Source organism: Hemiscyllium ocellatum, chromosome 3 (assembly GCF_020745735.1).
Source record: "Hemiscyllium ocellatum isolate sHemOce1 chromosome 3, sHemOce1.pat.X.cur, whole genome shotgun sequence".
Taxonomy (NCBI): Eukaryota; Metazoa; Chordata; class Chondrichthyes; order Orectolobiformes; family Hemiscylliidae; genus Hemiscyllium; species Hemiscyllium ocellatum.
The window spans coordinates 2122393-2149275 of NC_083403.1; the positions used below are offsets into that span (position 1 = coordinate 2122393).

General features: G+C 60.8%; 1 protein-coding gene across 1 annotated transcript in view; it reads left to right on the top strand.

Moving 5' to 3' along the window:
- Nucleotides 1-26883, top strand: part of LOC132830166 (calpain-1 catalytic subunit-like) — a 109765-nt gene that overhangs the window by 36086 nt on the left and 46796 nt on the right. The window contains exons 4-10 of the mRNA XM_060847707.1: nt 483-601; nt 4710-4843; nt 5578-5746; nt 10099-10182; nt 15819-15904; nt 17839-17910; nt 25004-25164. Of these exons, the coding sequence (XP_060703690.1) occupies nt 483-601; nt 4710-4843; nt 5578-5746; nt 10099-10182; nt 15819-15904; nt 17839-17910; nt 25004-25164 (825 nt within the window). The remainder of the gene's footprint in view (nt 1-482; nt 602-4709; nt 4844-5577; nt 5747-10098; nt 10183-15818; nt 15905-17838; nt 17911-25003; nt 25165-26883) is intronic.

Here is a 26883-nt window from a genome sequence, read left to right on the forward strand (position 1 = left end):
TTGGTGATGGAGGGGTCTGGGACATTGTCTGTAAGGTATGATTCTGTGAGTAAGACTGTATCTATCTTTCTGTCTCTCTCACTGTGACTCTCTCTGACCCAGGATGAGGTTCAGGCTGAGGAGTGAGTTGAGGTCCTGCGAGAGGGTTAGGGTTAGTACCCTGTGCTCCTGGTTTATCAGGACGGGAGTTTGGATGGGTTCTGGGTGAGGGGCTGGTTCTGGGTGAGGGGCTGGTTCTGGGTGAGGGGCTGGTTCTGGGTGAGGAGCTGGTTCTGGGTGAGGGGCTGGTTCTGGGTGAGGGGCTGGTTCTGGGTGAGGGGCTGGTTGCTGTCCTGTGAGAGGGCTAACTCCTGTGTTTTCCCGGTGGGATCACGGGTGTGGTCCTCCGATAGAGGTAGGTTTAGGGTTAGTGCTGTGTGTCCCTGTCTGTCTGTCTGAACTGTTTCATGGTTCTCCCCCCCCCCCCTCCCCCTCCCCTCAAGGTGACTGCTGGCTGTTGGCAGCCATTGCCTCACTGACTCTGAATGAGAAAGTGCTGCACCGCGTCGTGCCTCATGGACAGAGCTTCCAGGAGGAATACACAGGGATTTTCCACTTCCAGGTACTGGGCCGAGAGGTGCAGGGGAGTGACGGGGCTGGGGGGGGGGGGGGGGGGGAGGGCAGAGTGACTGGGGGCGGGGGGGTAGGAGAGTGCCGGGGGGGGGGGGGAGAGTGACGGGGGGGGAGCGCGACTGGGAGGGAGGGGTGGGAGAGTGACTGGGAGGGAGAGCAACTGGGGGGGGAGAGTGAGTCAGTGGGGAGTGCGACTGGGGGGGTGAGGGGAGAGTGACTGGGAGGGGGAGGGGAGAGTGACTGGGAGGGGGAGGGGAGAGTGACTGGGAGGGGGGAGAGTGACTGGGAGGCGGAGGGGAGAGTGACTGGGAGGGGGAGGGGAGTGTGACTGGGGGGAGAGTGACTGGGAGGGAGAAGGGAGAGTGACTGGGGGGAGAGCGACTGGGGGGTGGGAGAGTGACTGAGGGGAGAGTGACTGGGAGGGGGAGGGGGAGGGGAAAGTGACTGGGGGGGGGGGGAGGGGAGAGTGACTGGGGGGAGGGGCAGAGCGACTGGCGAGGAGAGGCAGAGTGACTGTGGGGGCAAACTGACTGGGGGTGTCAGAGCAACGAGGGAAGGGAGAGTGACTGGGGGGTGGGACAGTGACTGAGGGGAGAGTGACTGGGAGAGGGAGGGGGAGTGACTGGGGAAGGGGCAGAACGACTGGGAGGAGGGGCAGCGTGACTGAGGGAGGGGCAGAGCGACTGGGGGGGAGAGTGACTGGGAGGGTGGAGGCAGAGTGACTGGGGAGAGGGGCAGAGTGACTGGGGGGGCAGAGCGACTGGCGAAGAGAGGCAGAGTGACTGTGGGGGCAGACTGACTGGGGGTGTCAGAGCAACGGGGGAGGGGCAGAGCGACTGTGGGGGCAGAGTGACTAGGGGGACAGAGCGACTGGGGGGGGAGGGGCAGAGTGACTGGGAGGGGGGGGAGTAGCAGAGTGACTGGAGGGGTGGCAGGGGGGGCAGGGTATAGTCCTGGATTTGGGGTGAGGGAAAGGGGATGGTCCTGACTTGGCAGGGTGGGGTAGGTGGAGGGGGGTCGATGGTTTAGGTTGTGGGGAGGTCTCTGGTCAGAGGTAGTGTTCTGAGGGTAAGGGGGTACAGTGAGGTGAGGGGTCTCTGGGCATTGGGGGTAGATTACCCAGTGGGGATTAATCTCCTGTTTGACCAAGTCACATGAGTGTGTGTGGTGCGTGTTGATGACCTGGCATGTATGACAGCGGTTGCCATGGTGTTGCGGTCACGGCCATAAACTACAACAACCTTCTCAGAAGATAGCCACAGGACCCACCAACTGACCAGGCTTGGCCATCTGGTCCTTCCTCGTGTGGAGAAACCTCACTGTGTTCTTCACAATCTTCAACGTGTCATCGATGACAATGAACCAAGATCATCTCCATTCTCATCTCCTAACAACAACCGAACCTTAAACACACCAGGGTCACAGTGACCGCAGCACCCCACCATCTGACACTCTGGATCACTGACAGAGATTTATTATTTGGCCTGTTAACGCTCCCCTCACACTATTGTCCAAGCTTCGGGTCTCTGTGCCTATACGTTCAGTGATTATGGAGATGCCGGTGTTGGACTGGGGTGGACAAAGTTACAAATCCCACAACACCAGGCTATAGTCCAACAGGTTTATTAGGAAGCACTAGCATTCGGAGCGCTGCCCCTCCATCAGGTAGTTGTGGAGCAGGATCATAAGACACAGAATTTATCGCAAAAGATCACAATGTCATGCAACTGAAGTGATAAAACATGAAAAACTTAACTGCAATCTAGGTTTGTTCAATATATCGTATCACACTCAATAATTGCCAGACAGAGATGTTCCCTCCCAGTCGGGGAACACTTCAGTGGTCCAGGGTATTCAGCCTCGGGCCTTCGGGGGACCATCCTCCAAGGTGGACCTCGGGACAGGCAGCAGAGGGAAGGGGCCGAGCAGAGGCTGATAGCTAAGTTCAGTACCCATAGGGAGGGCTTCAACCGGGACCTTGGGTTCATGTCACGTTACAGGTGACCACCATTGCACTACACACACACACACACTCTCACATACACACGGACACAGGTAACACAGACACACACACACATACTCTCACACACACACACAGACACAGGTACACACACACACACACAGATACACTCTCAGACATATGTTCTCTCTCAGACACACACATATACCCCTCCACCCCCCCTTCCTCTCACTAGCTTATACTCCATCACACTCTCACACATACTGTACCAAGCACGCACACATGCAAACACACACTCTCTCTCTCTCACACTCACACTCACTCTCTCTCCCTCACATACACAAGCACACACACATATCAGTGGATGGGGTGAATCTGCATTTGTGGAATTGTATTTGCAGATACATTCAACTTTGTTAATGAAGCACATCATCAATCCATGTTACATTTCATAGAGTCTGACTTTGGAAATAGTCTGACTCAAGATTAGGATACAGACAGAATCTAACCTCACACCTTTAATACATGGTCTGAGCTGAGATATGAATTTTTAAAAATAAAATCTTAAGTTATCTCGACAATGTGACTGTGAAGAAGTTCTGGGGTTTACATATTAATGAACATAGCAACGGTAAGGTCCTAGGGAGTGTTGCTGAACAAAGAGACCTTGGAGTGCAGGTTCATAGCTCCTTGAAAGTGGAGTCGCAGGTAGATAGGATAGTGAAGAAGGTGTTTGGTATGCTTTCCTTTATTGGTCAGAGTATTGAGTACAGGAATTGGGATGTCATGTTGTGGCTGTACAGGACAGTGGTTAGGCCACTGTTGGAATATCGCGTGCAGTTCTGATCTCCTTCCTATCGGAAAGATGTTTAGATTAGATTACTTACAGTGTGGAAACAGGCCCTTCGCCCCAACAAGTCCATACCGACCCGCCGAAGCACAACCCACCCATACATTTACCCCTTCACCTAACACTACGGGCAATTTAGCATGACCAATTCACCTGCCCTGCACACCTTTGTGATGTGGGAGGAAACCGGAGCACCTGGAGACACGGGGAGAATGTGCAAACTCCACACAGACAGTCACCTGAGGCGGGAATTGAACCTGGGTCTCTGGTGCTGTGAGGCAGCAGTGCTAACCACTATGCCACCGTGCCGCCCACAAACTTCAAGTTGTGAAACTTGAAAGGGTTCAGAAAAGATTTACAAGGATGTTGCCAGGGTTGGAGGATCTGAGCTACAGGGAGGGGCTGAACAGGCTGGGGCTGTTTTCCCTGGAGTGTCGGAGGCTGAGGGGTGACCTTATGGAGGTTTACAAAATTATGAGGGGCATGGATAGGATAAATAGACAAAGTCTTTTCCCTGGGGTGAGCGAGTCCAGAACTAGAGGGCATAGGTTTAGGGTGAGAGGGAAAGATATAAAAGAGACCTAAGGGGCAACTTTTTCACTCAGAGGGTGGTACGTGTCTGGAATGAGCTGCCAGAGGAAGTGGTGGAGGCTGGTACAATTGCAACATTTAAGAGACTTTTGGATGGGTATATGAATAGGAAGGGTTTGGAGGGATATGGGCCGGGTGCTGGCAGGTGGGACTAGATTGGGTTGGGATAACCTGATGTGTGATTGTTTAGCGATGAATTCTCTGCCTGTGTGCATCCCTTCACATGGCGAAGGAGCTTGTGATTTCCAATAAACGTGTTGGAACTAGTGTGATTTCTAACCCAGTCCAACACTGACACCTCCACATCATGGCTTCCATCAGTCAGCCAATCCTCTATCCATCCCAGAGTCTTGCCCCTAAAACTCTTACCTTATTTAACAGCACCTTGTCAGAGGCCTTCTGGAATTTGAAATAGATCATGCCCCTGGCCCTCCTTTGTCGATCTGAGAGAGACTGGACACACTGCTTGCGTCGTGGCAGGTGCTGAACGTGTCAGGGGGAGATTAGGGGACACATCAGGAGGAAGGGTGGGTCATGGCAGGGGGTGAGTGGAGTCCGTGTTGAGGGGCGAGTGGGGTACGTGTCGGGGGAAGACTGTGGGGGTGTGTATTGTGTTAGATTAGTGCTGGGACAGTTCATTAACTGGGAGTCGGGGGGGTGAGGGGGGAAACCTGTTGACCGCCTCTTTGTGTCCAGTTCTGGCAGTTTGGGGAGTGGGTGGACGTGGTGATTGATGACCGACTGCCCACCAAGGACGGAGAGCTGGTGTTTGTCCACTCGGCCGAGAACAATGAATTCTGGAGCGGACTCCTGGAGAAGGCCTACGCCAAGTGAGTCTACCCATCCCTGCCAGACCCCCACCCCCATCAGCTTAGACCCCACCCCAGGGGACAAGAGCATGCGGGAGATGTGGGGTGTGGCACTAGAGGATGTGAGGGGGAGGGGCTGAGCAGCGTGAGGGGGCTAGGGTGGGGGTGAAGGTGGTGGGGGATGGGGAGGGGGTGAAGGTGGTGGGGGATGGGGAGGGGGTGAAGGTGGTGGGGGATGGTGAGGGGGTGAAGTTGGGGGATGGGGAGGGGGTGAAGGTGGTGGGGGATAGAGGGGGGTGAAGGTGGGGGATGGGGAGGGGGTGAAGGTGGTGGGGGATGGGGAGGGGATGAAGGTGGTGGGGGATGGGGAGGGGGTGAAGGTGGTGGGGGATGGGGTGGGGTAAAGATGGATGATGGGGAGGGGTGTAGGGCATGTAGGGGTGATGGTGAAGTGGGGCACAGTGGGAGCAGTTTGGGGGGGGCACTGTGGGGAAGGGCATGGGGTTGGTGTACCCTGGGGGGGGGGGTGAAGGGCGTGTGAGGGGGAGTGGGTCTGGGGATGGGGGCCTGGCCCCACTTTAGGGAATGTTGGGAAATGGCTAATGGCCGGCAGGGTGCCCCCAGCCCCCTCCCGCAGGGGGGTAATTAGGGAGAGGCAGCAGCGGCCATGTTGTGTAACAGGAAGGCCATTCAGCCCGAGGTGGTGTGTTGTGTGATGTTACTAACCCTCCCTCGCCCTCTCTCTCTCTGTGCAGGTTGAATGGTTCCTACGAAGCCCTGTCAGGGGGCAGCACCACCGAGGGGTTTGAGGATTTTACCGGGGGGGTGGCTGAGATGTACGACCTCCGGAATGCTCCGCGGGATCTCTACACCATCATCAGGAAAGCCCTGGAAAGAGGATCACTGCTCGGCTGCTCCATCGACGTGAGGGCAAGGGGGAGGGAGGGAGGGAGGGGGAATGAGAGGTCACTCCGCCCAATCCCCCTCACCCCCACTCTCCCTCACCCCCACTCTCCCTCACCCACACACTCTCCCTCACCCTCACTCTCCCTCACCCCCACTCTCCCTCACCCACACTCTCCCTCACCCTCCCCCCACTCTCCCTCACCCACACTCTCCCTCACCCTCACTCTCCCTCACCCCCACTCCCCCTCACCCCCACTCTCCCTCACCCACACTCTCCCTCACCCTCACTCTCCCTCACCCCCACTCTCCCTCACCCACACTCTCCCTCACCCCACTCTCCCTCACCCACACTCTCCCTCACCCCCACTCTCCCTCACCCCCACTCCCCCTCCCCCCTCCCCCCCACTCTCCATCAGCCCCCACTCTCCCTCCCCCCCACTCTCCATCACCCCCACTCACCCTCACTCTCCCTCACCCCCGCTCTCCCTCACCCCCCCCACTCTCCCTCACCCCCACTCTCCCTCACCCCCGCACTCTCCCTCACCCCCGCACTCTCCCTCACCCCCCACTCTCCCTCACCCCCCACTCTCCCTCACCCCCTACTCTCCCTCACCCCCTACTCTCCCTCACCCCCCACTCTCCCTCACCCCCCACTCTCCCTCACCCCCCCTCTCCCTCACCCCCCACTCTCCCTCACCCCTCACTCTCCCTCACCCTCACTCTCCCTCACCCCCCCATTCTCCCTCATCCCCCCACTCTCCCTCATCCCCCCACTCTCCCTCATCCCCCACTCTCCCTCACCCCCCACTCTCCCTCACCCCCCACTCTCCCTCATCCCCCACTCTCCCTCACCCCCCACTCTCCCTCACCCCCACTCTCACTCACCCCCACTCTCCCTCACCCCCACTCTCCCTCAACCCCACTCTCCCTCAACCCCACTCTCCCTCACCCCCTACTCTCCCTCACCCCCCCCACTCTCCCTCACCCCCCACTCTCCCTCACCCCCCCACTCTCCCTCACCCCCCCACTCTCCCTCACCCCCCCACTCTCCCTCACCCCCCCACTCTCCCTCACCCCCTACTCTCCCTCACCCCCTACTCTCCCTCATCCCCCCACTCTCCCTCACCCCCCCACTTTCCCTCACCCCCCACTTTCCCTCACCCCCCCACTTTCCCTCACCCCCCCACTTTCCCTCACCCTCCCACTTTCCCTCACCCCCCACTCTCCCTCACCCCCTACTCTCCCTCAGCCCCCCACGCTCCCTCACCCCCCACTCTCCCTCCCCCCACTCTCCCTCACCACCCACTCTCCCTCACCTCCCACTCTCCCTCACCCTCACTCTCCCTCACCCTCACTCTCCCTCACCTCCCACTCTCCCTCACCCTCACTCTCCCTCCCCCTACTCTCCCTCCCCTCCACTCTCCCTCCCCCCTCTCCTTCCGCTCCACTCTCCCTCCCCCCACTCTCTCCTCCCCCACTCCCCATTACTCCCCCTCCTCCCCACTCCCCATCACTACCCTCCCCTCACTCCCCGTCATTCTCCCTCCTCCCACACCCCGTCACTCTCCCTCCCCCCCACTCCTCCCACTCTCCCTCCCACTCTCCCTCCCCCCACCCCTCCCACTCTCCCTCCCCCCAATCTCCCTCCCCCCAATCTCCCTCCCCCCCACTCTCCCTCCCTCCCCACTACTCTCCCTCCCCCCACTCTCCCACCCCTACCCTCCCTCCCTCCCCACTCTCCCTCCGCCCTACTCTCCCCCTCTTCCTTCCCCCAATATGCCCCCTTCCTCCCCCCACTCTCCCTCCTCCTACTCTCCCCCCTCGCCCTCCCCCTCACTCGCCCTCCCCCTCACTCGCCCTCCCCCTCACTCGCCCTCCCCCCTCACTCGCCCTCCCCCCTCACTCGCCCTCCTCCCTCACTTGCCCACCCCCTCACTCTCCCTCCCCCCCACTCTCCCTCCCCCCCACTCTCCCTCCCCCCCACTCTCCCTCCCCCCCACTCTCCCTCACTCCTACTCTCCCTCACCCCCTACTCTCCCTCACCCCCCACTCTCCCTCCCCCCCACTCTCCCTCACCCCCCACTCTCCCTCACCCCCCACTCTCCCTCACCCCCCACTCTCCCTCACCCCCCACTCTCCCTCCCCCCACTCTCCCTCACCCCCCACTCTCCCTCACCCCCCACTCTCCCTCCCCCCACTCTCCATCACCCCCCACTCTCCCTCACCCCTCACTCTCCCTCACCTCCCACTCTCCCTCACCTCCCACTCTCCCTCACCCTCACTCTCCCTCCCCCTACTCTCCCTCCCCTCCACTCTCCCTCCCCCTCTCCTTCCGCTCCACTCTCCCTCCCCCCACTCTCTCTCCCCCCACTCCCCATTACTCCCCCTCCTCCCCACTCCCCGTCACTACCCTCCCCTCACTCCCCGTCATTCTCCCTCCTCCCACACCCCGTCACTCTCCCTCCCCCCCACTCCTCCCACTCTCCCTCCCCCCAATCTCCCTCCTCCCCATTCTCCCTCCTCACCACTCTCCCACCCCTACCCTCCCTCCCTCCCCACTCTCCCTCCCCCCTACTCTCCCCCTCTTCCTTCCCTCAATATGCCCCCTTCCTCCCCCCACTCTCCCTCCTCCTACTCTCCCCCCTCTCCGTCACCCCTCACTTGCCCTCCCCCTCACTCGCCCTCCCGCCTCACTCGCCCTCCTCCCTCACTCGCCCTCCCCTCACTCTCCCTCCCCCACTCTCCCTCCCCCCACTCTCCCTTCCTGCCCTCCCCCTCACTCGCCCTCCCCCCTCATTCTCCCTCCCCCTCACTCGCCGTCCCCCTCACTCACCCTTCCCTCTTCCTCCTCCATTCTCCCTCCCCACCACTCTCCCACCCCTACCCTCCCTCCCTCCCCACTCTCCCTCCCCCCTACTCTCCCCCCTTCCTTCCCTCAATATGCCCCCTTCCTCCCCCCACTCTCCCTCCTCCTACTCTCCCTCCCCCCACTCTCCCTCCCCCCCACTCTCCCTCCCCCCCCACTCCCCTCCCCCCTCACTCTCCCTCCCCCCTCACTCTCCCTCCCCCCTCACTCTCCCTCCCCCCTCACTCGCCCTCCCCTTCACTCGCCCTCCCCCCACTCTCCCTTTCTGCCCTGCCCCTCACTCGCCCTCCCCCTCACTCTCCCTCCCCCCACTCTCCCCCCCCCCTCACTCTCCCTCCCCCCCCACTCTCCCTCCCCCACTCTCCCTTTCTGCCCTGCCCCTCACTCGCCCCTCCCCTCACTCTCCCTCCCCCCACTCTCCCTCCCCCCTCACTCTCCCTCCCCCCTCACTCTCCCTCCCCTTCACTCGCCCTCCCCCCTCACTCGCCCTCCCCTTCACTCGCCCTCCCCCACTCTCCCTCCCCCACTCTCCCTTCCTGCCCTGCCCCTCACTCGCCCTCCCCCTCACTCTCCCCCCCCCCACTCTCCCTCCCCCCTCACTCTCCCTCCCCCCTCACTCTCCCCTCCCCCCTCACTCTCCCTCCCCCCCTCACTCGCCCTCCCCTTCACTCGCCCTCCCCCTCACTCTCCCTCCCCCACTCTCCCTCCCCCCACTCTTCCTGCCCCGCCCCTCACTCGCCCTCCCCCTCATTCTCCCTCCCCCTCACTCGCCGTCCCCCTCACTCACCCTTCCCCTCCTTCCTCCTCCATTCTCCGTCCCCCTCTTCCTCCCCCCTCGTCCTCCCCCCTTTCCTCCCCCAACTCTTCCCATCCTTCCCTTCGCCCCCTTCCTCCCCCCTTCTTCCCCCCTTTCTCCCACTCCTCCCTACTCTATCTCCCCCCACTCTCCCCCTCTCACTCCCCCTCCCTCACCTCTCACTCTCCCTCCCCCCCCACTCTCCCTCCCCCATTCTCCCGACGTTCCCCCCACCCTGTTCCCCCTCCCCCGTTCCCCCTCCCCCCCACTCTCCCTCCCCCATTCTCCCGACGTTCCCCCCACCCTGTTCCCCCTCCCCCGTTCCCCCTCCCCCCCCACTCTCCCTCCCCCATTCTCCCGACGTTCCCCCCACCCTGTTCCCCCCTCCCCGTTCCCCCTCCCCCCCACTCTCCACTCTCCCTCCCCCATTCTCCCGACGTTCCCCCCACCCTGTTCCCCCTCCCCCGTTCCCCCCAACCCGTTCCCCCCACCCCCTCTCCGCTGTCCGCCCGCTCCATCACCAGATGCATCCCCTCCCCTCCCCCTCTTTCTCTCCAGATCCCTACCCTGCCCTCCTCTCTATCGTTTCCCCCCCACCGCTCACCCCCAACCCGAGGTGGTCTGGTGGACATGGGGGCGTGCCGTGCTCTTGTGTGATTGGCTGACTGGGGTTTGGGATTGGGTGCTCACTGTCTTTCTCATTGGCAGATCACCAGTGCTTTCGACATGGAGGCAGTGACCTTCAAGAAGCTGGTCAAAGGTCATGCCTACTCCGTGACTGGGGTCAAAGAGGTCAGTGTGGAATCGGTGGGGACAGAGCCGGGGGGAGGTGAACTAAAAGGGGGTGGGGGGGGTGGCGGGGGGAGCAGTTGGAATGTCAACGATTCATTGATCAATCAGCTCCCAAATACCATCACCACAGCAGGAGGAAATGCTGGGGGGTGGGGTCAGAGCAGGCAAAATCCTACTAGGGAGAGGGGATAACCAGAGAATGAGGAGGGTCTGTTTGGGATCAACGGGGTGTACCCGAGAACTCCATGGGAAGCTAGAGAAGTGATTGCTGGGCCTCTTGCTGAGATATTTGTATCATCGATAGTCACAGGTGAGGTGCCGGAAGACTGGAGGTTGGCAAACGTGGTGCCACTGTTTAAGAAGGGCGGTAAAGACAAGCCAGGGAACTATAGACCAGTGAGCCTGACCTCGGTGGTGGGCAAGTTGTTGGAGGGAATCCTGAGGGACAGGATGTACATGTATTTGGAAAGGAAAGGGCTGATTCTGGATAGTCAACATGGCTTTGTGCGTGGGAAATCATGTCTCACAAACTTGATTGAGATTTTTGAAGCAGTAACAAAGAAGATTGATGAGGGCAGAGCAGTCGATGTGATCTATATGGACTTCAGTAAGGTGTTTGACAAGGTTCCCCATGGGAGACTGATTAGCAAGGTTAGATCTCACGGAATACAGGGAGAACTAGCCATTTGGATACAGAACTGGCTCAAAGGTAGAAGACAGAGGGTGGTGGTGGAGGGTTGTTTTTCAGACTGGAGGCCTGTGACCAGTGGAGTGTCACAAGGATCAGTGCTGGGTCCTCTACTTTTTGTCATTTACATAAATGATTTGGATGCGAGCATAAGAGGTACAGTTAGTAAGTTTGCAGATGACACCAAAATTGGAGGCGTAGTGGACAGCGAAGAGGGTTACCTCAGATTACAACAGGATCTTGACCAGATGGGCCAATGGGCTGAGAAGTGGCAGATGGAGTTTAATTCAGAAAAGTGCGAGGTGCTGCATTTTGGGAAAGCAAATCTTAGCAGGACTTATACACTTAATGGTAAGGTCCTAGGGAGTGTTGCTGAACAAAGAGACCTTGGAGTGCAGGTTCATAGCTCCTTGAAAGTGGAGTCGCAGGTAGATAGGGTAGTGAAGAAGGTGGGTGTTACTGGTTGTTCCAGTATTTATTAGATATCCCGAGTTGCCCCCCTTAAGAACGTTGGGGGGTGAGCTGCCTTCTTGAACCGCTGCAGTCCATGTATTGGAGGTAGGTATTCCTGATGAAGGGCTTTTGCCCGAAACGTCGATTTCCCTGCTCCTCGGATGCTGCCTGACCTGCTGTGCTTTTCCAGCACCACTCTGATCTAGACAGAGGTAGGCCCACAATGCCCTGAGGGAGGGAATTCCATGATTTTGACCCAGTGACAGTGAAGGAACGGCGAGATATTTCCAAGTCTGTATTCCTTTGACAACACTCTTCACGATCCAAACCTCCTCCAATATTCGGGTCATTTACAAATTTATTAATCGGAAAACACCTACATTCTCCTCCAAATCATTTGTATAAATGACGGACAGTGGCAGTAGCAGGACCGGTCCGTGTGGAACACCACTGACCACTGACCTCCAGTCCGAGGAACACCCCTCGACACCTCTCCTCTGTTTTCGAAGGCCAAGGCAACTTTGACTCCAACTGATCAGGTGACCGTGGATTCCGGGTGATTTAACCTTCCACAAGCTCTGGTTCTGTTTCCTTATTCATTCACGGGATAAGGGAGTCACTGGTTGGCCCAGCATTTATTGCCCATCCCTAATTACCCAGAGGGCAGTTAGGGGTCATCCCCCTTGCTGTGGGTCTGGAGTCACATGTAGGCCAGACCTGGTAAGGATGGCAGTGCCCGTCCCTAAAGGACATTGGTGAACCAACAATCAGCGATGGACTCAGAGTTAGCAGGAGGCCCTTACATCTGCCCTGGTGGGATTTGGACCTGGGTCTCCAGAACATTACCCAGATAACTAGATTAACGGTCTAGTAAGGGCGGTGTGTCAGAGCGAGGTGATATCAAACAAATGTGATTGAAATTTTCAAGGAGGTGTGTAGGTGAGGTGAGAGTAGATGATGGAGTTTACCTGGATTTCAGCGTGGCCTTTAACAAGGTCCCACAGGGAAACTGCTACAGAAGGTAACAGCTGATGGGATCCAGACATGACTGAGTGCCGGGAGACAGAGGGTGGGGTGTTGTTAGAAGGCTGTGTGTGTGACCAATTGTGCAGTGGGGTGGGGTCAGTGTGAGGGGTGTGGGGTCGGTGTGGGGGCTGTGGTCAGTGTGGGCTGATGGGGTCGGTGTGGGGGTTGTGGATGGTGTGTGGTCAGTGTGGGTGGGTGGGGTCGGTGTGAGGGGGTGGGGTCAGTGTGGGCGGATAGGGTCGGTGTGGGAGGATATGGATGGTGTGTGGTCAGTGTGAGTGGGTGGGGTCGGTGTGAGGGGTGTGGGGTTGATGTGGGTTCAGTGTGGCTGGCTGGGGTCGGTGTGAGGGGTGTGGGGTCAGTGTGGGCTGATGGGGTCAGTGTGGGCTGATGAGGTCAGTGTGGGGGGTGTGGGGTCAGTGTGGGGGGTGTGGGGTCAGTGTGGGCTGATGGGGTCAGTGTGGGGGGTGTGGGGTTGGTGTGGCCGGATGGGCTCGGTGTTGGGGGATGTGGATGGTGTGTGGTCAGTGTGGCCGGATGGGGTCGGTGTGAGGGGTGTGGGGTCGGTGTGGGGTGTGGGTTCAGTGTGGCCGGATGGGGTCGGTGTGGGGTCGGTGTGGGGTGTGGGGTCAGTGTGGCCGGATGGGGTCGGTGTGGGGGGATGTGGATGGTGTGTGTGGTCAGTGTGGGTGAGTGGGGTCGGTGTGGGGGGTGCGGGGTCGGTGTGGGGTGTGGGGTCAGTGTGGCCGGATGGGGTCGGTGTGGGGGGATGTGGATGGTGTGTGTGGTCAGTGTGGGTGAGTGGGGTCGGTGTGGGGGGTGTGGCCGGATGGGGTCGGTGTGGGGGGATGTGGATGGTGTGTGGTCAGTGTGGGTGGGTGGGGTCGGTATGAGGGGTGGATTCGGTGTGGGTGAGTGGGGTCGGTGTGAGGGGTGTGGGGTCGGTGTGGGTTCAGTGTGGCCGGATGGGGTCGGTGTGGGTTCAGTGTGGCCGGATGAGGTCGGTGTGGGGGGATGTGGATGGTGTGTGTGGTCAGTGTGGGTGAGTGGGGTCGGTGTGAGAGTGTTGGGACGGTGTGAGGGGGATGGGGTCAGTGTGAGGGGGTGAGGTCGGTGTTGGGTCAGTATTGGGGTGGGGTCAGTGTGAGATGATAGGGACAGTGTGAGTGGGTGGGGTCGTGAGGGGATGGGGACGGTGTGGAGTCAGTGGGGATATGGGGATTGTGCAGGGGGGTGGGGTCGGTGTGAGGGGGTGGGGTCGGTGTGAGGGGGCGGGGACGGTGTGGGGTCAGTGTTGGGGGTGTGGGGATTGTGCAGCGGGGTGGGGTCAGTGTGAAGGGGTGGAGTTGGTGTGAGGGGGTGGAGTCATTTGGAGGGGCTGGGGACAATGTGAGGGGGTGGTGTGGGTGGTGGGGATGGTATGAGGGGGTGGGGAGGGAGTGAGGGGGGTGGGGTTGGTGTGAGGGGCTGGGGAGGGAGTGAGGGGGGTGGGGTTGGTGTGAGGGGCTGGGGATGGAGTGAGGGGGGTGGGGTCGGTGTGAGGGGCTGGGGACGGTGTGAGGGGGGTGGGGTTGGTGTGAGGGGCTGGGGAGGGAGTGAGGGGGTGGGGTTGGTGTGAGGGGCTGGGGATGGTGTGGGGGGGGTGGGGTTGGTGTGAGGGGCTGGGGAGGGAGTGAGGGGGGTGGGGTTGGTGTGAGGGGCTGGGAATGGTGTGATGGGGATGGGGGGTCAGTGTGGGGGGCGGTGTCGGTGTGGTGGGTGGGGATTGTGTGGGGGTGGCGTCGGTGTGGGGTGGGGATTGTGTGGGGGGTGGGGTCAGTCAGGACGTGGCTTTGTGCTGACTCTCGGGTTGACCTGGCTGTGACCTTTGATCCCGAGGTTGATTATCGGTCTCGGGGCTGGGGACAGTGTGAGGGGGTGGGGACAGTGTGGGGTCAGTGTGGTGGGGTGGGATGGGTGTGGTGGGGTGAGGTCGATGTTGGTGGGGTCAGTGGGGATGTGGTGACAGTGTGGGTCGGGGGTCGGTGTGGGGCGTTGGGGTTGGTGTGTGAGGGTGTGGCGGGGGGGGGGCTGGTGTGGGGGAGGTGGGGATGGTATGAGGTCAGTGTGGGAGGGTTGAGGACCGTGTGGGATCGGTGTGGGGGGGTGGGGACGGTGTGGGTGGTTGGGGTCAGTGTGAGGTGATGGGGTCAGTGTGAGGGGGTGGGGTCAGTGTGGGGGGGTGGGGTCAGTGTGAGGGAGTGGGGTCAGTGTGGGGGGGTGGGGTCAGTGTGGGGGGGTGGGGTCTTTGTGGGGGGGGTCGGTGTGAGGGGGTAGGGTCGGTGTGAGGGGGTAGGGTCGGTGTGAGGGGGTGGGGTCGGTGTGGGAGGGTGGGGTCAGTGTGGGGTGTGGGGTCGGTGTGGAGGGTGGGGATGGTGTGGGCATGGGGTCAGTGTGAGGGGGTGGGGTCAGTGTGGGGTGTGGGGTCAGTGTGGGGGTTGGCGTCAGTGTGAGGGGGTGGGGTCGGTGTGGGGGGTGGGGCTGGTGTGGGGGGAGTCGGGACGCTGTGGGGTCGGTGTGGGGAGGTGGGGTCAGTGTGGATGGGTGGTGTCGGTGTGGGGACCGTGGGGACGGTGTGGGGTCAGTGTTGGTGGGGATTGTGCAGGGGGGTGGGGTCGGTGTGAGGGGCTGGGGTCGGTGTGGGTCGGTGTGGGGGCTTTGGGGTCAGTGTAAGAGGGTGGGGTCGGTGTGGGAGGGTGCGATCATTTTGGGGGATGGGGACCTGTGGGGATGGTGTGGGGTCAGTGTTGGTGGGGATTGTGTGGGGGTGGGGTCGGTGTAGGGGGGTGGGGTCGGTGTGGGGGGGTAAGGTCGGTGTGGGGACAGTGTGAGGGGGTGGGGTCAGTATGAGCAGTTGGGGACGGTGTGGGGTCAGTGTTGGGAGTAGGGGCAGTGTGGGGTGTGGGGATTGTGCAGGGGGTTGGGGTGGTGTGAGGGTGTGGGGACGGTGTGGAGGTGGTGTGGGGTCAGTGTGAGGGGGTGGGGTTGGTTTGGGGGGTGGGGATTGTGCGGGAGGGTGAGGTCAGTGTGAGGGGGTGGGGGCGGTGTGGGGGCGGTGTGGGGTTGGGGATTGTGCGGGAGGGTGAGGTCAGTGTGAGGGGGTGGGGTCGGTGTGGGGGATGGGGATTGTGCGGAGGTGGGGGGGTCAGTGTGGGGGGTGGGGTCAGTGTGGGGTCAATGTGGGGGGTGGGGATTGTGCGGGGGTGGGGGTCAATGTGGGGGGTGGGGTCAGTGTGGGGGATGGGGTTTGTGCGGGGGCGGGGGTCGGTGTGGGGGATGGGGATTGTGCGGGGGCGGGGGGTCAGTGTGGGGTCAGTGTGGGGGGTGGGGTCGGTGTGAGGGGTTGGGGGTTGTGTGGGGGTTGGGGTCAGTCAGGACGTGCCTTTGTGCTGACTCTCGGGTTGACCTGGCTGTGACCTTTGACCCCCAGGTTGATTATCGGTCTCGGATGGAGAGACTGATCCGGATCCGGAATCCCTGGGGTCAAGTGGAATGGACTGGAGCGTGGAGCGACAAGTGAGTTAACGGGAGGGTGAGGAATGTCTCACCGACCCCACCCCCTCACACCGACCCCACGGAGAGGGCAGTAAGGGGGAGGGGGAGAGAGAGAGGGAGGGGGGAATGGATGCAGTGGTGGGGGGGAGAGAGAGAGAGGGATGGATGCAGTGGTGAGGGGGGAGAGAGAGAGAGAGAGAGAGGGATGGATGCAGTGGTGAGGGGAGAGAGAGAGAGGGATGGATGCAGTGGTGAGGGGAGAGAGAGAGAGAGAGAGAGGGATGGATGCAGTGGTGGGGGGAGAGAGAGAGAGGGATGGATGCAGTGGTGAGGGGAGAGAGAGAGAGGGATGGATGCAGTGGTGGGGGGAGAGAGAGAGAGGGATGGATGCAGTGGTGGGGGGAGAGAGAGAGAGGGATGGATGCAGTGGTGGGGGGAGAGAGAGAGAGGGATGGATGGATGCAGTGGTGAGGGGAGAGAGAGAGAGAGAGAGAGGGATGGATGCAGTGGTGAGGGGAGAGAGAGAGAGGGATGGATGCAGTGGTGAGGGGAGAGAGAGAGGGATGGATGCAGTGGTGGGGGAGAGAGAGAGAGGGATGGATGCAGTGGTGGGGGGAGAGAGAGAGAGGGATGGATGCAGTGGTGAGGGGAGAGAGAGAGAGAGGGATGGATGCAGTGGTGAGGGGAGAGAGAGAGAGGGATGGATGCAGTGGTGAGGGGAGAGAGAGGGAGGGATGGATGCAGTGGTGAGGGGAGAGAGAGAGAGAGAGGGATGGATGCAGTGGTGAGGGGAGAGAGAGAGAGGGATGGATGCAGTGGTGGGGGGAGAGAGAGAGAGAGAGAGAGGGATGGATGCAGTGGTGGGGGAGAGAGAGAGAGAGAGAGAGGGATGGATGCAGTGGTGAGGGGAGAGAGAGAGAGGGATGGATGCAGTGGTGAGGGGAGAGAGAGAGAGAGAGGGATGGATGGATGGATGCAGTGGTGGGGGGGAGAGAGAGAGGGATGGATGGATGGATGCAGTGGTGGGGGGGAGAGAGAGAGAGAGGGATGGATGCAGTGGTGGGGGAGAGAGAGGGATGGATGCAGTGGTGGGGGGAGAGAGAGAGAGGAGGGGATGGATGTAGTGGTGGGGAGAGAGAGAGACAGATAGAGAGAGAGAGAGGGGGGGGGATGGATGCAGTGGTCGTGGGGGGGAGAGAGAGAGACAGGCAGACAGAGAGAGAGGGGGGGTGATGGATGCAGTGGTCGTGGGGGGGAGAGAGAGAGACAGGCAGACAGAGAGAGAGGGGGGGATGGATGCAGTGGTGGGGGGGTGTGGTTGGAAATCAGAGGGAACTTTCCAGAAAGTGAGGGGGTGCTGTGAGGGAATCCTGTGGAAGGTGGATGGGGTGTAGGAGAGCAGCAACGTTGTCAATAACTCTGATCCCTCTGTGTCTCTCTCACTCCCACGTCTCTCCCTGTCTTTCTCTCCCCCCGTCTCTCTCTCTCTCTCCCCGTTTCTCTCTCTCACTCCTCCCCGTCTCTCTTTCTCACTCCCCCGTCTCTCTCTCTCTCTCTCTCTCTCTCTCTCTCTCTCACTCCTCCCCGTCTCTCTCTCTCTCACTCCCCCCGTCTCTCTCTCTCTCTCTTCCCGTCTCTCTCTCTCCCTGTCTCTCTCTCTCTCTTCCCGTCTCTCTCTCTCCCCGTCTCTCTCTCTCTCCCCCCCCGCCTCTCTCTCCCTCTCCCTCTATCCGTCTCTCTCACTCTCTCTCACTCTCTCCATCCCTCCCTGTCTTTCTCTCTTTCTCTCCCCCCCATCTCCCTCTCACTCTCTCTATTTCTCCTTGTGCGTGCCTCCCTTTTCTCCCTGTGCCTCCCTCTCTTACTTCTGATCCTCTGTCTCTCTCCCCCATTATTCTCTCTCTCTCTCCCCTTTCTCTCTCCCTCCCTGTCTCTCTCTCTCTGTCCTTCCTCAGTTCCTCGGAGTGGAATTACATTGACGAGGAAGAGCGTGAAGGGATGGTGCAAATGGAAGATGGAGAGTTCTGGTAAGTACACCCTACACCAGTATTCCCCATGTCCACAAAATCCTGCTCAGAACAACGGAGCTCAGTACAGGCTGCGTTTGAAATGGGGAGAGGCTCCGTAAATCTGAAGCGCAAATGGATGTGAGAGTCCGAGTTCAGGATTCCCTTAAAGTTAACCTGCAGGTTCAGTGAGCTGGAGTACTGGAGTAGGCATGTCCAGCTGAGGCTGGATGAGGCTCTGGTCAGGCCGCATTGGAACATTGTGAGTTTGGAGAAGATTTGTAGCTCAGGTTGAGGTTCTGGATGTAGGTTTGCTCACTGAGCTGGAAGGTTCATGTTCAGACGTTTCGTCACCATACTCAGTAACATCTTCAGTGAGCCTCCGGATGAAGCACTGCTGATGATTCCTGCTTTCTGTTTATATGTTTGGGTTTCTTTGGGTTGGTGATGTCATTTCCTGTTCTTTTTCTCAGGAGGTGGTAGATGGGGTCCAAGTCAATGTGGTTGTTGATAGAGTTCCAGTTGGAATGCCATGCTTCTAGGAATTCTCGTGCGTGTCTCTGTTTGGGCTTGACCAAGGATAGATGTGTTGTCCCAGTTGAAGTGGTGTCCGTATGTGAGGATACTAGTGAGAGAGGGTCATGTCTCACTAATCAGCAGTGCTTCGCCTGAGGCCCACTGAAGATGTTACCTAGTATGGTGACGAAACATCTGAACATGAACCTTCCAGCTCAGCGAGCAAACCTACATCCAGATTGTCAGCAGTTTGGGGTCCCGTATCTAAGGAAGGACGTGCTGGTGTTAGAGGGAGGAGGGTCCACAGGGGGTTTACACCAATGATCCTGGGGATGGAGGGTTTGTCACATGAGGGGCAGCTGAGGACACGGGGTCTGTACTCGATGGGGGTCAGAAGGATGTTGGGGGGTGGGTCTGATTGAAACTTCCCGGACCCTGAGAGACCTGGACCGAGTGGTCATGGAGAATCCAACAGTAGAAGGAACGAGGAGCTGAGGGCACATCCTGAGAGTGAAGGGAAGATCCTTTCGAATGGAGAGGAGGAGGAATTTCTTCAGTGGCGGGATGGGGGAGTGGGGAGTGGAATATGTGGGATTCATTGCAGCAGGGGCTGTGTATTTACAACAAAGACCGAGGGAGAGGATCTCGATGAGTAAGGGGATCACGGGGTAGAGGGAGATGGCAGCAGGATGGGGTAGACAATCAGATCAGCCATGATTTAACGATGGTGCAGAATCAATGGGCCCAATAGCCCGGTTCTGTTGCTTTATCTTGTATCCTCTGGTCTTCCCTCCGAATGGGTCTGGGTAATGAGGGGAAATGGGTATGAGGTGACCCAGTGACAGGTGGGAGTGCGTCCGGGGGTGAGGGTCTGTGACTGAGGGTCTGTGACTGAGGGTCTCTGGGTGAGGGTCCGGGGATGAGGGTCTCTGCGTGAGGGTCCGGGGGTGAGGATCTCTGTGGGTGAGGGTCCGGGGGTGAGGATCTCTGTGGGTGAGGGTCCGGGGGGTGAGGGTCCGGGGGGTGAGGGTCCGGGGGTGAGGGTCTCTGGGTGATGGTCCGGGGGTGAGGGTCTCTGGGTGATGGTCCGGGGGTGAGGGTCTCTGTGGGTGAGGGTCTGGGGGTGAGGGTCTCTGGGTGAGGGTTCTGGGGTGAGGGTTTCTGGGTGAGGGTTTCTGGGTGAGGGTCTCTGGGTGAGGGTCTGGGGGTGAGGATCTCTGCGTGAGGGTCCGGGGATGAGGGTCTCTGCGTGAGGGTCCGGGGCTGAGGATCTCTGTGGGTGAGGGTCCGGGGTTGAGGGTCCGGGGGTGAGGGTCTCTGGGTGATGGTCCGGGGTTGAGGGTCCGGGGTTGAGGGTCCGGGGGTGAGGGTCCGGGGGTGAGGGTCTCTGGGTGATGGTCCGGGGGTGAGGGTCTCTGGGTGAGGGTCTCTGGGTGAGGGTCTCTGGGTGAGGGTCTCTGGGTGAGGGTCCGGGGGTGAGGGTCCGGGGGTGAGGGTCTCTGGGTGAGGGTCCGGGGGTGAGGGTCCGGGGGTGAGGATCTCTGTGGGTGAGGGTCTCTGGGTGAGGGTCCGGGGGTGAGGGTCTCTGGGTGAGGGTCCGGGGGTGAGGATCTCTGGGTGAGGGTCCGGGGGTGAGGGTCTCTGGGTGAGGGTCCGGGGGTGAGGATCTCTGTGGGTGAGGGTCTCTGGGTGAGGGTCCGGGCGTGAGGGTCTCTGGGTGAGGGTCCGGGGGTGAGGATCTCTGGGTGAGGATCTCTGGGTGAGGGTCCGGGGGTGAGGATCTCTGTGGGTGAGGGTCCGGGGGTGAGGGTCTCTGGGTGAGGGTCCGGGCGTGAGGGTCCGGGCGTGAGGGTCTCTGGGTGAGGGTCCGGGGGTGAGGATCTCTGGGTGAGGATCTCTGGGTGAGGGTCCGGGGGTGAGGGTCCGGGCGTGAGGGTCTCACTGAGAAGCCCATTCTATTCCAAATATAAATAGACTTTATCCCTCAGTACCGTCTCCAGCAACTTCCCCACCACCGACCTCAGGCTGACTGGTCTGTAGTTACCCGGAATATCCCCACTACCCTCCTCCTACAGGGGGACAACGTTAGCAACTCTGCAGCCCTCTGTGTTTAAGGAAAGACAAGGACTGATTAGGGATAGTCAACATGGCTTTGTGTGTGGGAAATCATGTCTCACTAACCTGACTGAGATTTTTATAAAAGTAACAAAGAGGATTGATGAGGGCAGAGCGGTAGATGTGATCTATATGAACTTCAGTAAGGCGTTCGACAAGGTTCCCCATGGGAGACTGATTAAGGAGGTTAGATCTCACGGAATACAGGGAGAACTAGCCATTTGGATACAGAACTGGCTCAAAGGTAGAAGACAGAGGGTGGTGGTGGAGGGTTGTTTTACAGACTGGAGGCCTGGGTCTCTGGGTGAGGGTCCGGGGGGTGAGGGTCCCTGGGTGAGTGTTCGGGGGGGTGAGTGTCTGGGGCGTGAATGTCTGGGTGGTGAGGAGAGTCCATGGGTGAGGGTCCGGGAGGTGAGGGTCTCTGGGTGAGTATCTGGGGGATGAGTGTTCGGGGGTGAGGGTCTGGGGTGGTAAGTGTCCGGGGGGTGAGGGTCCCTGGGTGAGTATCCGGGATGTGTGAGAGTCCGGGGGTGGGGGTCTCTCGGGGGGGGGGTTGCGGGTCAGGTGTGGGTGTCGCAGGGATGAGGGTCCGGGTGTGAATGTCTGGGGGGTGAGGATCGGGGGTTGAGGGTCCGGGGGTGAGGATTCAGGGGGTGAGGGTCCAGGGAGTTTGAGGGTCTATGGGTGAGGGTCTGGCGGGTGAAGTTCCAGGTGTAGGGATTGGTGGGGTGAGGGTATGGGGGGGGGGGGGGGTGAGGGTCGGGGGTGAGGGTCCAGGGTGGGTGTCGGTGGAGAGAGGGTTGGGGGTGAGGGTCCAGGGGGTGAGGGTCGGGGGCGAGGGTCCAGGGTGAGTGTCAGTGGGGAGAGGGTTGGGGGTGAGGGTCGGGGGCGAGGGTCCAGGGTGAGTGTCGGTGGGGAGAGGGTCGGGGGTGAGGGTCCAGGGGGTGAGGGTCGGGGATGAGGGTCCAGGGTGGGTGTCGTGGGGGGAGAGGGTCGGGGGTGAGGGTCCAGGGGGTGAGGGTCGGGGGTGAGGGTCCAGGATGGGTGTCGGGGGGGAGAGGGTCGGGGGTGAGGGTCCAGGGTGGGTGTCGTGGGGGGAGAGGGTCGGGGGTGAGGGTTCAGGGGGTGAGGGTCCAGGGTGAGTGTCGGGGGGGGAGAGGGTCGGGGTTTAGGGTCCAGGGGGTGAGGGTTCGGGGGTGAGTCCAGTGGTGGGTGTCCGGGGGGGGGAGGGTCGGGGGTGAGGGTCCAGGGGAGGGTGTCCATGGGGTGGGGGTCCAGGGGCAGGTGACGGGGGCGCGGTGAGGGTTCAGGGATGAGGATTGGGGGTGGTGGTTCGGGCGGGTGAGGGTCCGGGGGGTGAAAGTCCAGGGGGGTGAGTGCCCGATTGGTGAGGTTCGGGTGTGAGGGTCCAGGGGTTGAGGGTCCAGGTGTGGGTGTCGGGTGTGAGGGACCAGGGAAGTTGAGGGTCCGGGGGTGAGGGTCTGGCGGGTGAAGTTCCAGGTGTAGGTGTCGGGGGGTGAGTGTCCGGGGGTTGAGGTTCGGAGGGGTGATGGTCCGGGTGGGTGTTGGGAGGGGAGAGGGTCGGGGTTTGAGGGTCCAGGGGTGAGGGGGTGAGGGTGCAGTGGTGGGTGTCGGGGGTGAGGGTCCAGGGGTGAGGGTTCGGGGTGTGAGGGTCTCTGTGTGAGGGTCTGGGATTGAGGGTCCAGGGGTGGGTGTCAGAGGGGTGAGGGTCGGGGGGATGAGTGTCAGAGGGGTGAGGGTCTGGAGGGTGAGGGTCGAGGGGTGGGTGTCAGAGGGGTGAGGGTCTGGAGGGTGAGGGTCTGGAGGGTGAGGGTCGGGGGGTGGGTGTCAGAGGGGTGAGGGTTGGGGGGTGAGTGTCAGAGGGGTGAGGGTTGGGGGGTGAGTGTCAGAGGGGTGAGGGTCTGGAGGGTGAGGGTCGGGGGGTGGGTGTCAGAGGGGTGAGGGTCGGGGGTGAGTGTCAGAGGGGTGAGGGTCTGGGGGTGAGGGTCGGGGGTGAGTGTCAGAGGGGTGAGGGTCTGGGGGTGAGGGTCCGGGGGTGAGTGTCAGAGGGGTGAGGGTCTGGGGGCGAGTGTCAGAGGGGTGAGGGTCGGGGGGTGAGGGTCCGGGGGTGAGGGTCGGGGGGTGGGTGTCAGAGGGGTGAGGGTCGAGGGGTGAGGGTCGGGGGGTGGGTGTCAGAGGGGTGAGGGTCGGGGGGTGAGGGTCGGGGGGGTGAGTGTTGGGAGGGGTGAGGGTCTGGAGGGGTTTGGGTCGGGGGGTGAGTGTTAGGAGGGGTGAGGGTCTGGGGGTGAGGGTCAGAGGGGTGAGGGTCGGGGGGTGGGTGTCAGAGGGGTGAGGGTCGGGGGGTGAGGGTCGGTGGTTGAGTGTTGGGAGGGGTGAGGGTCTGGAGGGTGAGGGTCAGAGGGGTGAGGGTCAGAGGGGTGAGGGTCAGAGGAGTGAGGGTCGGGGGGTGGGTGTTGGAGGGGTGAGGGTCGAGGGGTGAGGGTCAGAGGGGTGAGGGTCGGGGGGTGAGGGTCGGGGGGTGTGTTGGGAGGGGTGAGGGTCAGAGGGGTGAGGGTCGGGGGGTGAGTGTCAGAGGGGTGAGGGTCCGGGGGTGAGGGTCGGGGGGTGGGTGTCCGAGGGGTGAGGGTCAGAGGGGTGAGGGTCGGGGGGTGTGTTGGGAGGGGTGAGGGTCTGAAGGGTGAGGGTCGGGGGGTGGGTGTCAGAGGGGTGAGGGTCTGGGGATGAGTATCAGAGGGGTGAGGGTCCGGGGGTGAGGGTCCGGGGGTGAGGGTCCGGGGGTGAGGGTCCGGGGGTGAGGGTCCGGGGGTGGGTGTCGGAGGGGTGAGGGTCGAGGGTGAGGGTCAGAGGGGTGAGGGTCGGGGGGTGGGTGTCCGAGGGGTGAGGGTCAGAGGGGTGAGGGTCGGGGGTGAGTGTCGGAGGGGTGAGGGTCGAGGGTGAGGGTCAGAGGGGAGGGTCGGGGGTGGGTGTCGGAGGGGTGAGGGTCAGAGGGGTGAGGGTCAGAGGGGTGAGGGTCGGGGGGTGGGTGTCGGAGGGGTGAGGGTCGAGGGTGAGGGTCGAGGGGTGAGGGTCGGGGGGTGGGTGTCAGAGGGGTGAGGGTCGGGGGTGAGGGTCGGGGGGGTGAGTGTTGGGAGGGGTGAGGGTCTGGAGGGTGAGGGTCGGGGGGTGAGTGTTAGGAGGGGTGAGGGTCAGGGGGTGGGTGTCAGGGGGGTGAGGGTCGGGGGGTGAGGGTCGGTGGTTGAGTGTTGGGAGGGATGAGGGTCTGGAGGGGTGAGGGTCGGGGGGTGAGTGTTAGGAGGGGTGAGGGTCGGGGATGGGTGTCAGAGGGGTGAGGGTCGGGGGGTGAGGGTCGGGGGGTGGGTGTCAGAGGGGTGAGGGTCGGGGGGTGAGTGTTGGGAGAGGTGAGGGTCTGGAGGGGTGTGGGTCGGGGGGTGAGTGTTAGGAGGGGTGAGGGTCGGGGGGTGTGTTGGGAGGGTGAGGGTCTGGAGGGTGAGGGTCGGGGGGTGGGTGTCAGAGGGGTGAGGGTCGGGGGGTGAGTGTTGGGAGGGGTGAGGGTCGGGGGGGGTGAGAGTCGGGGGGATGAGGGTCGAGGGGGATGAGGGTCGGGGGGTGGGTGTCAGATGGGTGCGGATCCAGGGGTGAGGGTCGGGGGTGAGTGTTGGGAGGGGTGAGGGTCGGGAGGGTGAGGGTCGGGGGTGAGTGTCAGAGGGGTGAGGGTCGGGGGGTGAGTGTCAGAGGGGTGAGGGTCGGGGGTGAGGGTCTGGAGGGTGAGGGTCTGGAGGGTGAGGGTCGGGGGTGAGTGTCAGAGGGGTGAGGGTCGGGGGGTGAGTGTCAGAGGGGTGAGGGTCTGGAGGGTGAGGGTCTGGAGGGTGAGGGTCTGGAGGGTGAGGGTCGGGGGTGAGTGTCAGAGGGGTGAGGGTCTGGAGGGTGAGTGTCGGTGGGTGGGTGTCAGAGGGGTGAGGGTCTGGAGGGTGAGGGTCTGGAGGGTGAGGGTCTGGAGGGTGAGGGTCTGGAGGGTGAGGGTCAGAGGGGTGAGGGTCGGGGGTGAGGGTCTGGAGGGTGAGTGTCGGGGGGTGGGTGTCAGAGGGGTGAGGGTCTGGAGGGTGAGGGTCTGGAGGGTGAGGGTCTGGAGGGTGAGGGTCTGGAGGGTGAGTGTCGGGGGGTGAGTGTCAGAGGGGTGAGGGTCTGGAGGGTGAGTGTCGGGGGGTGGGTGTCAGAGGGGTGAGGGTCTGGAGGGTGAGGGTCTGGAGAGTGAGGGTCTGGAGGGTGAGGGTCTGGAGGGTGAGTGTCAGAGGGGTGAGGGTCTGGAGGGTGAGGGTCTGGAGGGTGAGTGTCAGAGGGGTGAGGGTCGGGGGTGAGGGTCTGGAGGGTGAGGGTCTGGAGGGTGAGGGTCGGGGGGTGGGTGTCAGGTGGGTGAGGGTCGGGGGTGAGGGTGGTAATGTGCTGTCTTTGTTGTCTCTCTCAGGATGGCCTTCCCTGAGTTCCTGAGGCAATTCTCCCGGTTGGAGGTGTGTAACCTGACCCCGGACACTCTGCAGGATGACCTGATGAAGAAGTGGAACATGGCCGTGTTTAATGGTTCCTGGCGCCGAGGGAGCACTGCTGGGGGCTGCCGTAACCATCCCGGTGAATGAGCTCTTCAGGACACTGCTCAGAGCTAACCTGCCCCTGACAAACTGTAGCACCTCCTCCCTACACACCCAGCCCAGACAGCACCAACCCAGCCCCTGACCAGCGTTCCCCCCTTATCCTCCCATTCCCTGAGAGAGAAAACACTGTCTCTGTCTCAGCCTTAAATACCATCCACTTCCCTGTGGGACCCAGACACCAGGAGATTCCCCACCCTCTGGACACCATCACCTCCCCGAGCCTGCCATTTCAGTCAGGAACGATCACTCCCTCTGCTCAGAGTGTGTCTGTAAGTTCAGAAAGTGGAGGTGGCCTCTTAGTAATGTGTTGCACTGTCTCGATGGGGTGTGGTTCAATATAACGGGTGTCCAGAGAGACAGGGGCACAGATCTGGTACTGCTGCCAGGTACAGACAGTAATGAGGAAAGCTGAAACCATGCTGGCCTTTCGATTATCGGGGGCTGGAGGATAAAGGTGCAGGCGTTATGTACCGAACCCTGGTCAGACAGACCCCACCGGGAGCAGATCCTGGTACTGTCCCTTCAGCAGGATAGACTGACCTTGCAGGGAGTACGGTCTGGGGTTTTACAAGAACGATACCTGGACTTTAAGGGTTACATTACGGGGAGAGATTATACAAATTATTCTCAAGAATTTGGAATATTTAGGGAGTGATCTGACCGAATTCAGGATATTAACAGGAAAAGACGGGGTAGGTAGGGATAAACTATTTCCACTTGTTGGAGATTCTACAACGAGGGGCAGAGTCTGAGGGTTAGGGTCAGACCGTTCAGGAGAGATGTTAGGAAACACAGAGGGTGGGAGAGGTTTGGAATTCTCTCCCACAAACCACAGCTGATGCTGGGTCAGATGTTAACGTTAAACCTGAGAGAGATATTATTGTTAAACAAAGGGGTTCAGGGATATGGAGTTCAGTCACAGATCAGTCATGATCTCATGGAATGGTAGGACAGGCTGGAGGGGCTGAATGGCCTCCTCCTGTTCCTGTGTTATTGTACACCTTCTGAACATCCATAACTATGACATCCACTGCTCCCCCTTCATCTATCTGGCTTGGTTCATCCTCAGAGAATTCCTGTAAGATTTATCAGGTACCAGTTTATGGCCGTGTTGTAGATCCCTGAGCACCAGCTGGGACAGAGTGAAACCCTTTCACATCATCTCTCATTGTTCAAACCTCCACAGAATATCACCTCAATGTCCTCACTCTCGTGATAGGACAGGCCAGATCTCCCAGTCTGACCGAGTCCCACCTGCCAGCACCTGGCCCATGTCCCTCTAAACCCTTCCTGCTCATAACCCCATCCTGATGCCTTATCGATGCTGTACCAGTCCCAGCCCCCACCACCTCCCCTGGCAGCATGTTCCATACACACACCAGCCTCTGTGTGAAAAAGTTCCTCCCTCAGATCCTTTTTAAAGCTTTCCCCTCCCACCTTAAACCTGGGCCCTGTAGTTTCCCAAGCCAGTGACCCCTCACTGGAACAGCAAGCCCAGAGACCAGAGCTGCGCACAGTGTTCCAGGGTATGGCCTTGTTACATACTGTACTGCAATTCCCTCCCAGTAAAGGCCAACATACCCCTCACTGGGGCAACTGGTTCTTGCACATGATCATTCTGCTACCCCCAGCTCAGTCTCCCCGAAAATCAGACCGGGCATTTCCCTCCAGCCTGGCCTCACTGCTCATTTCGTTT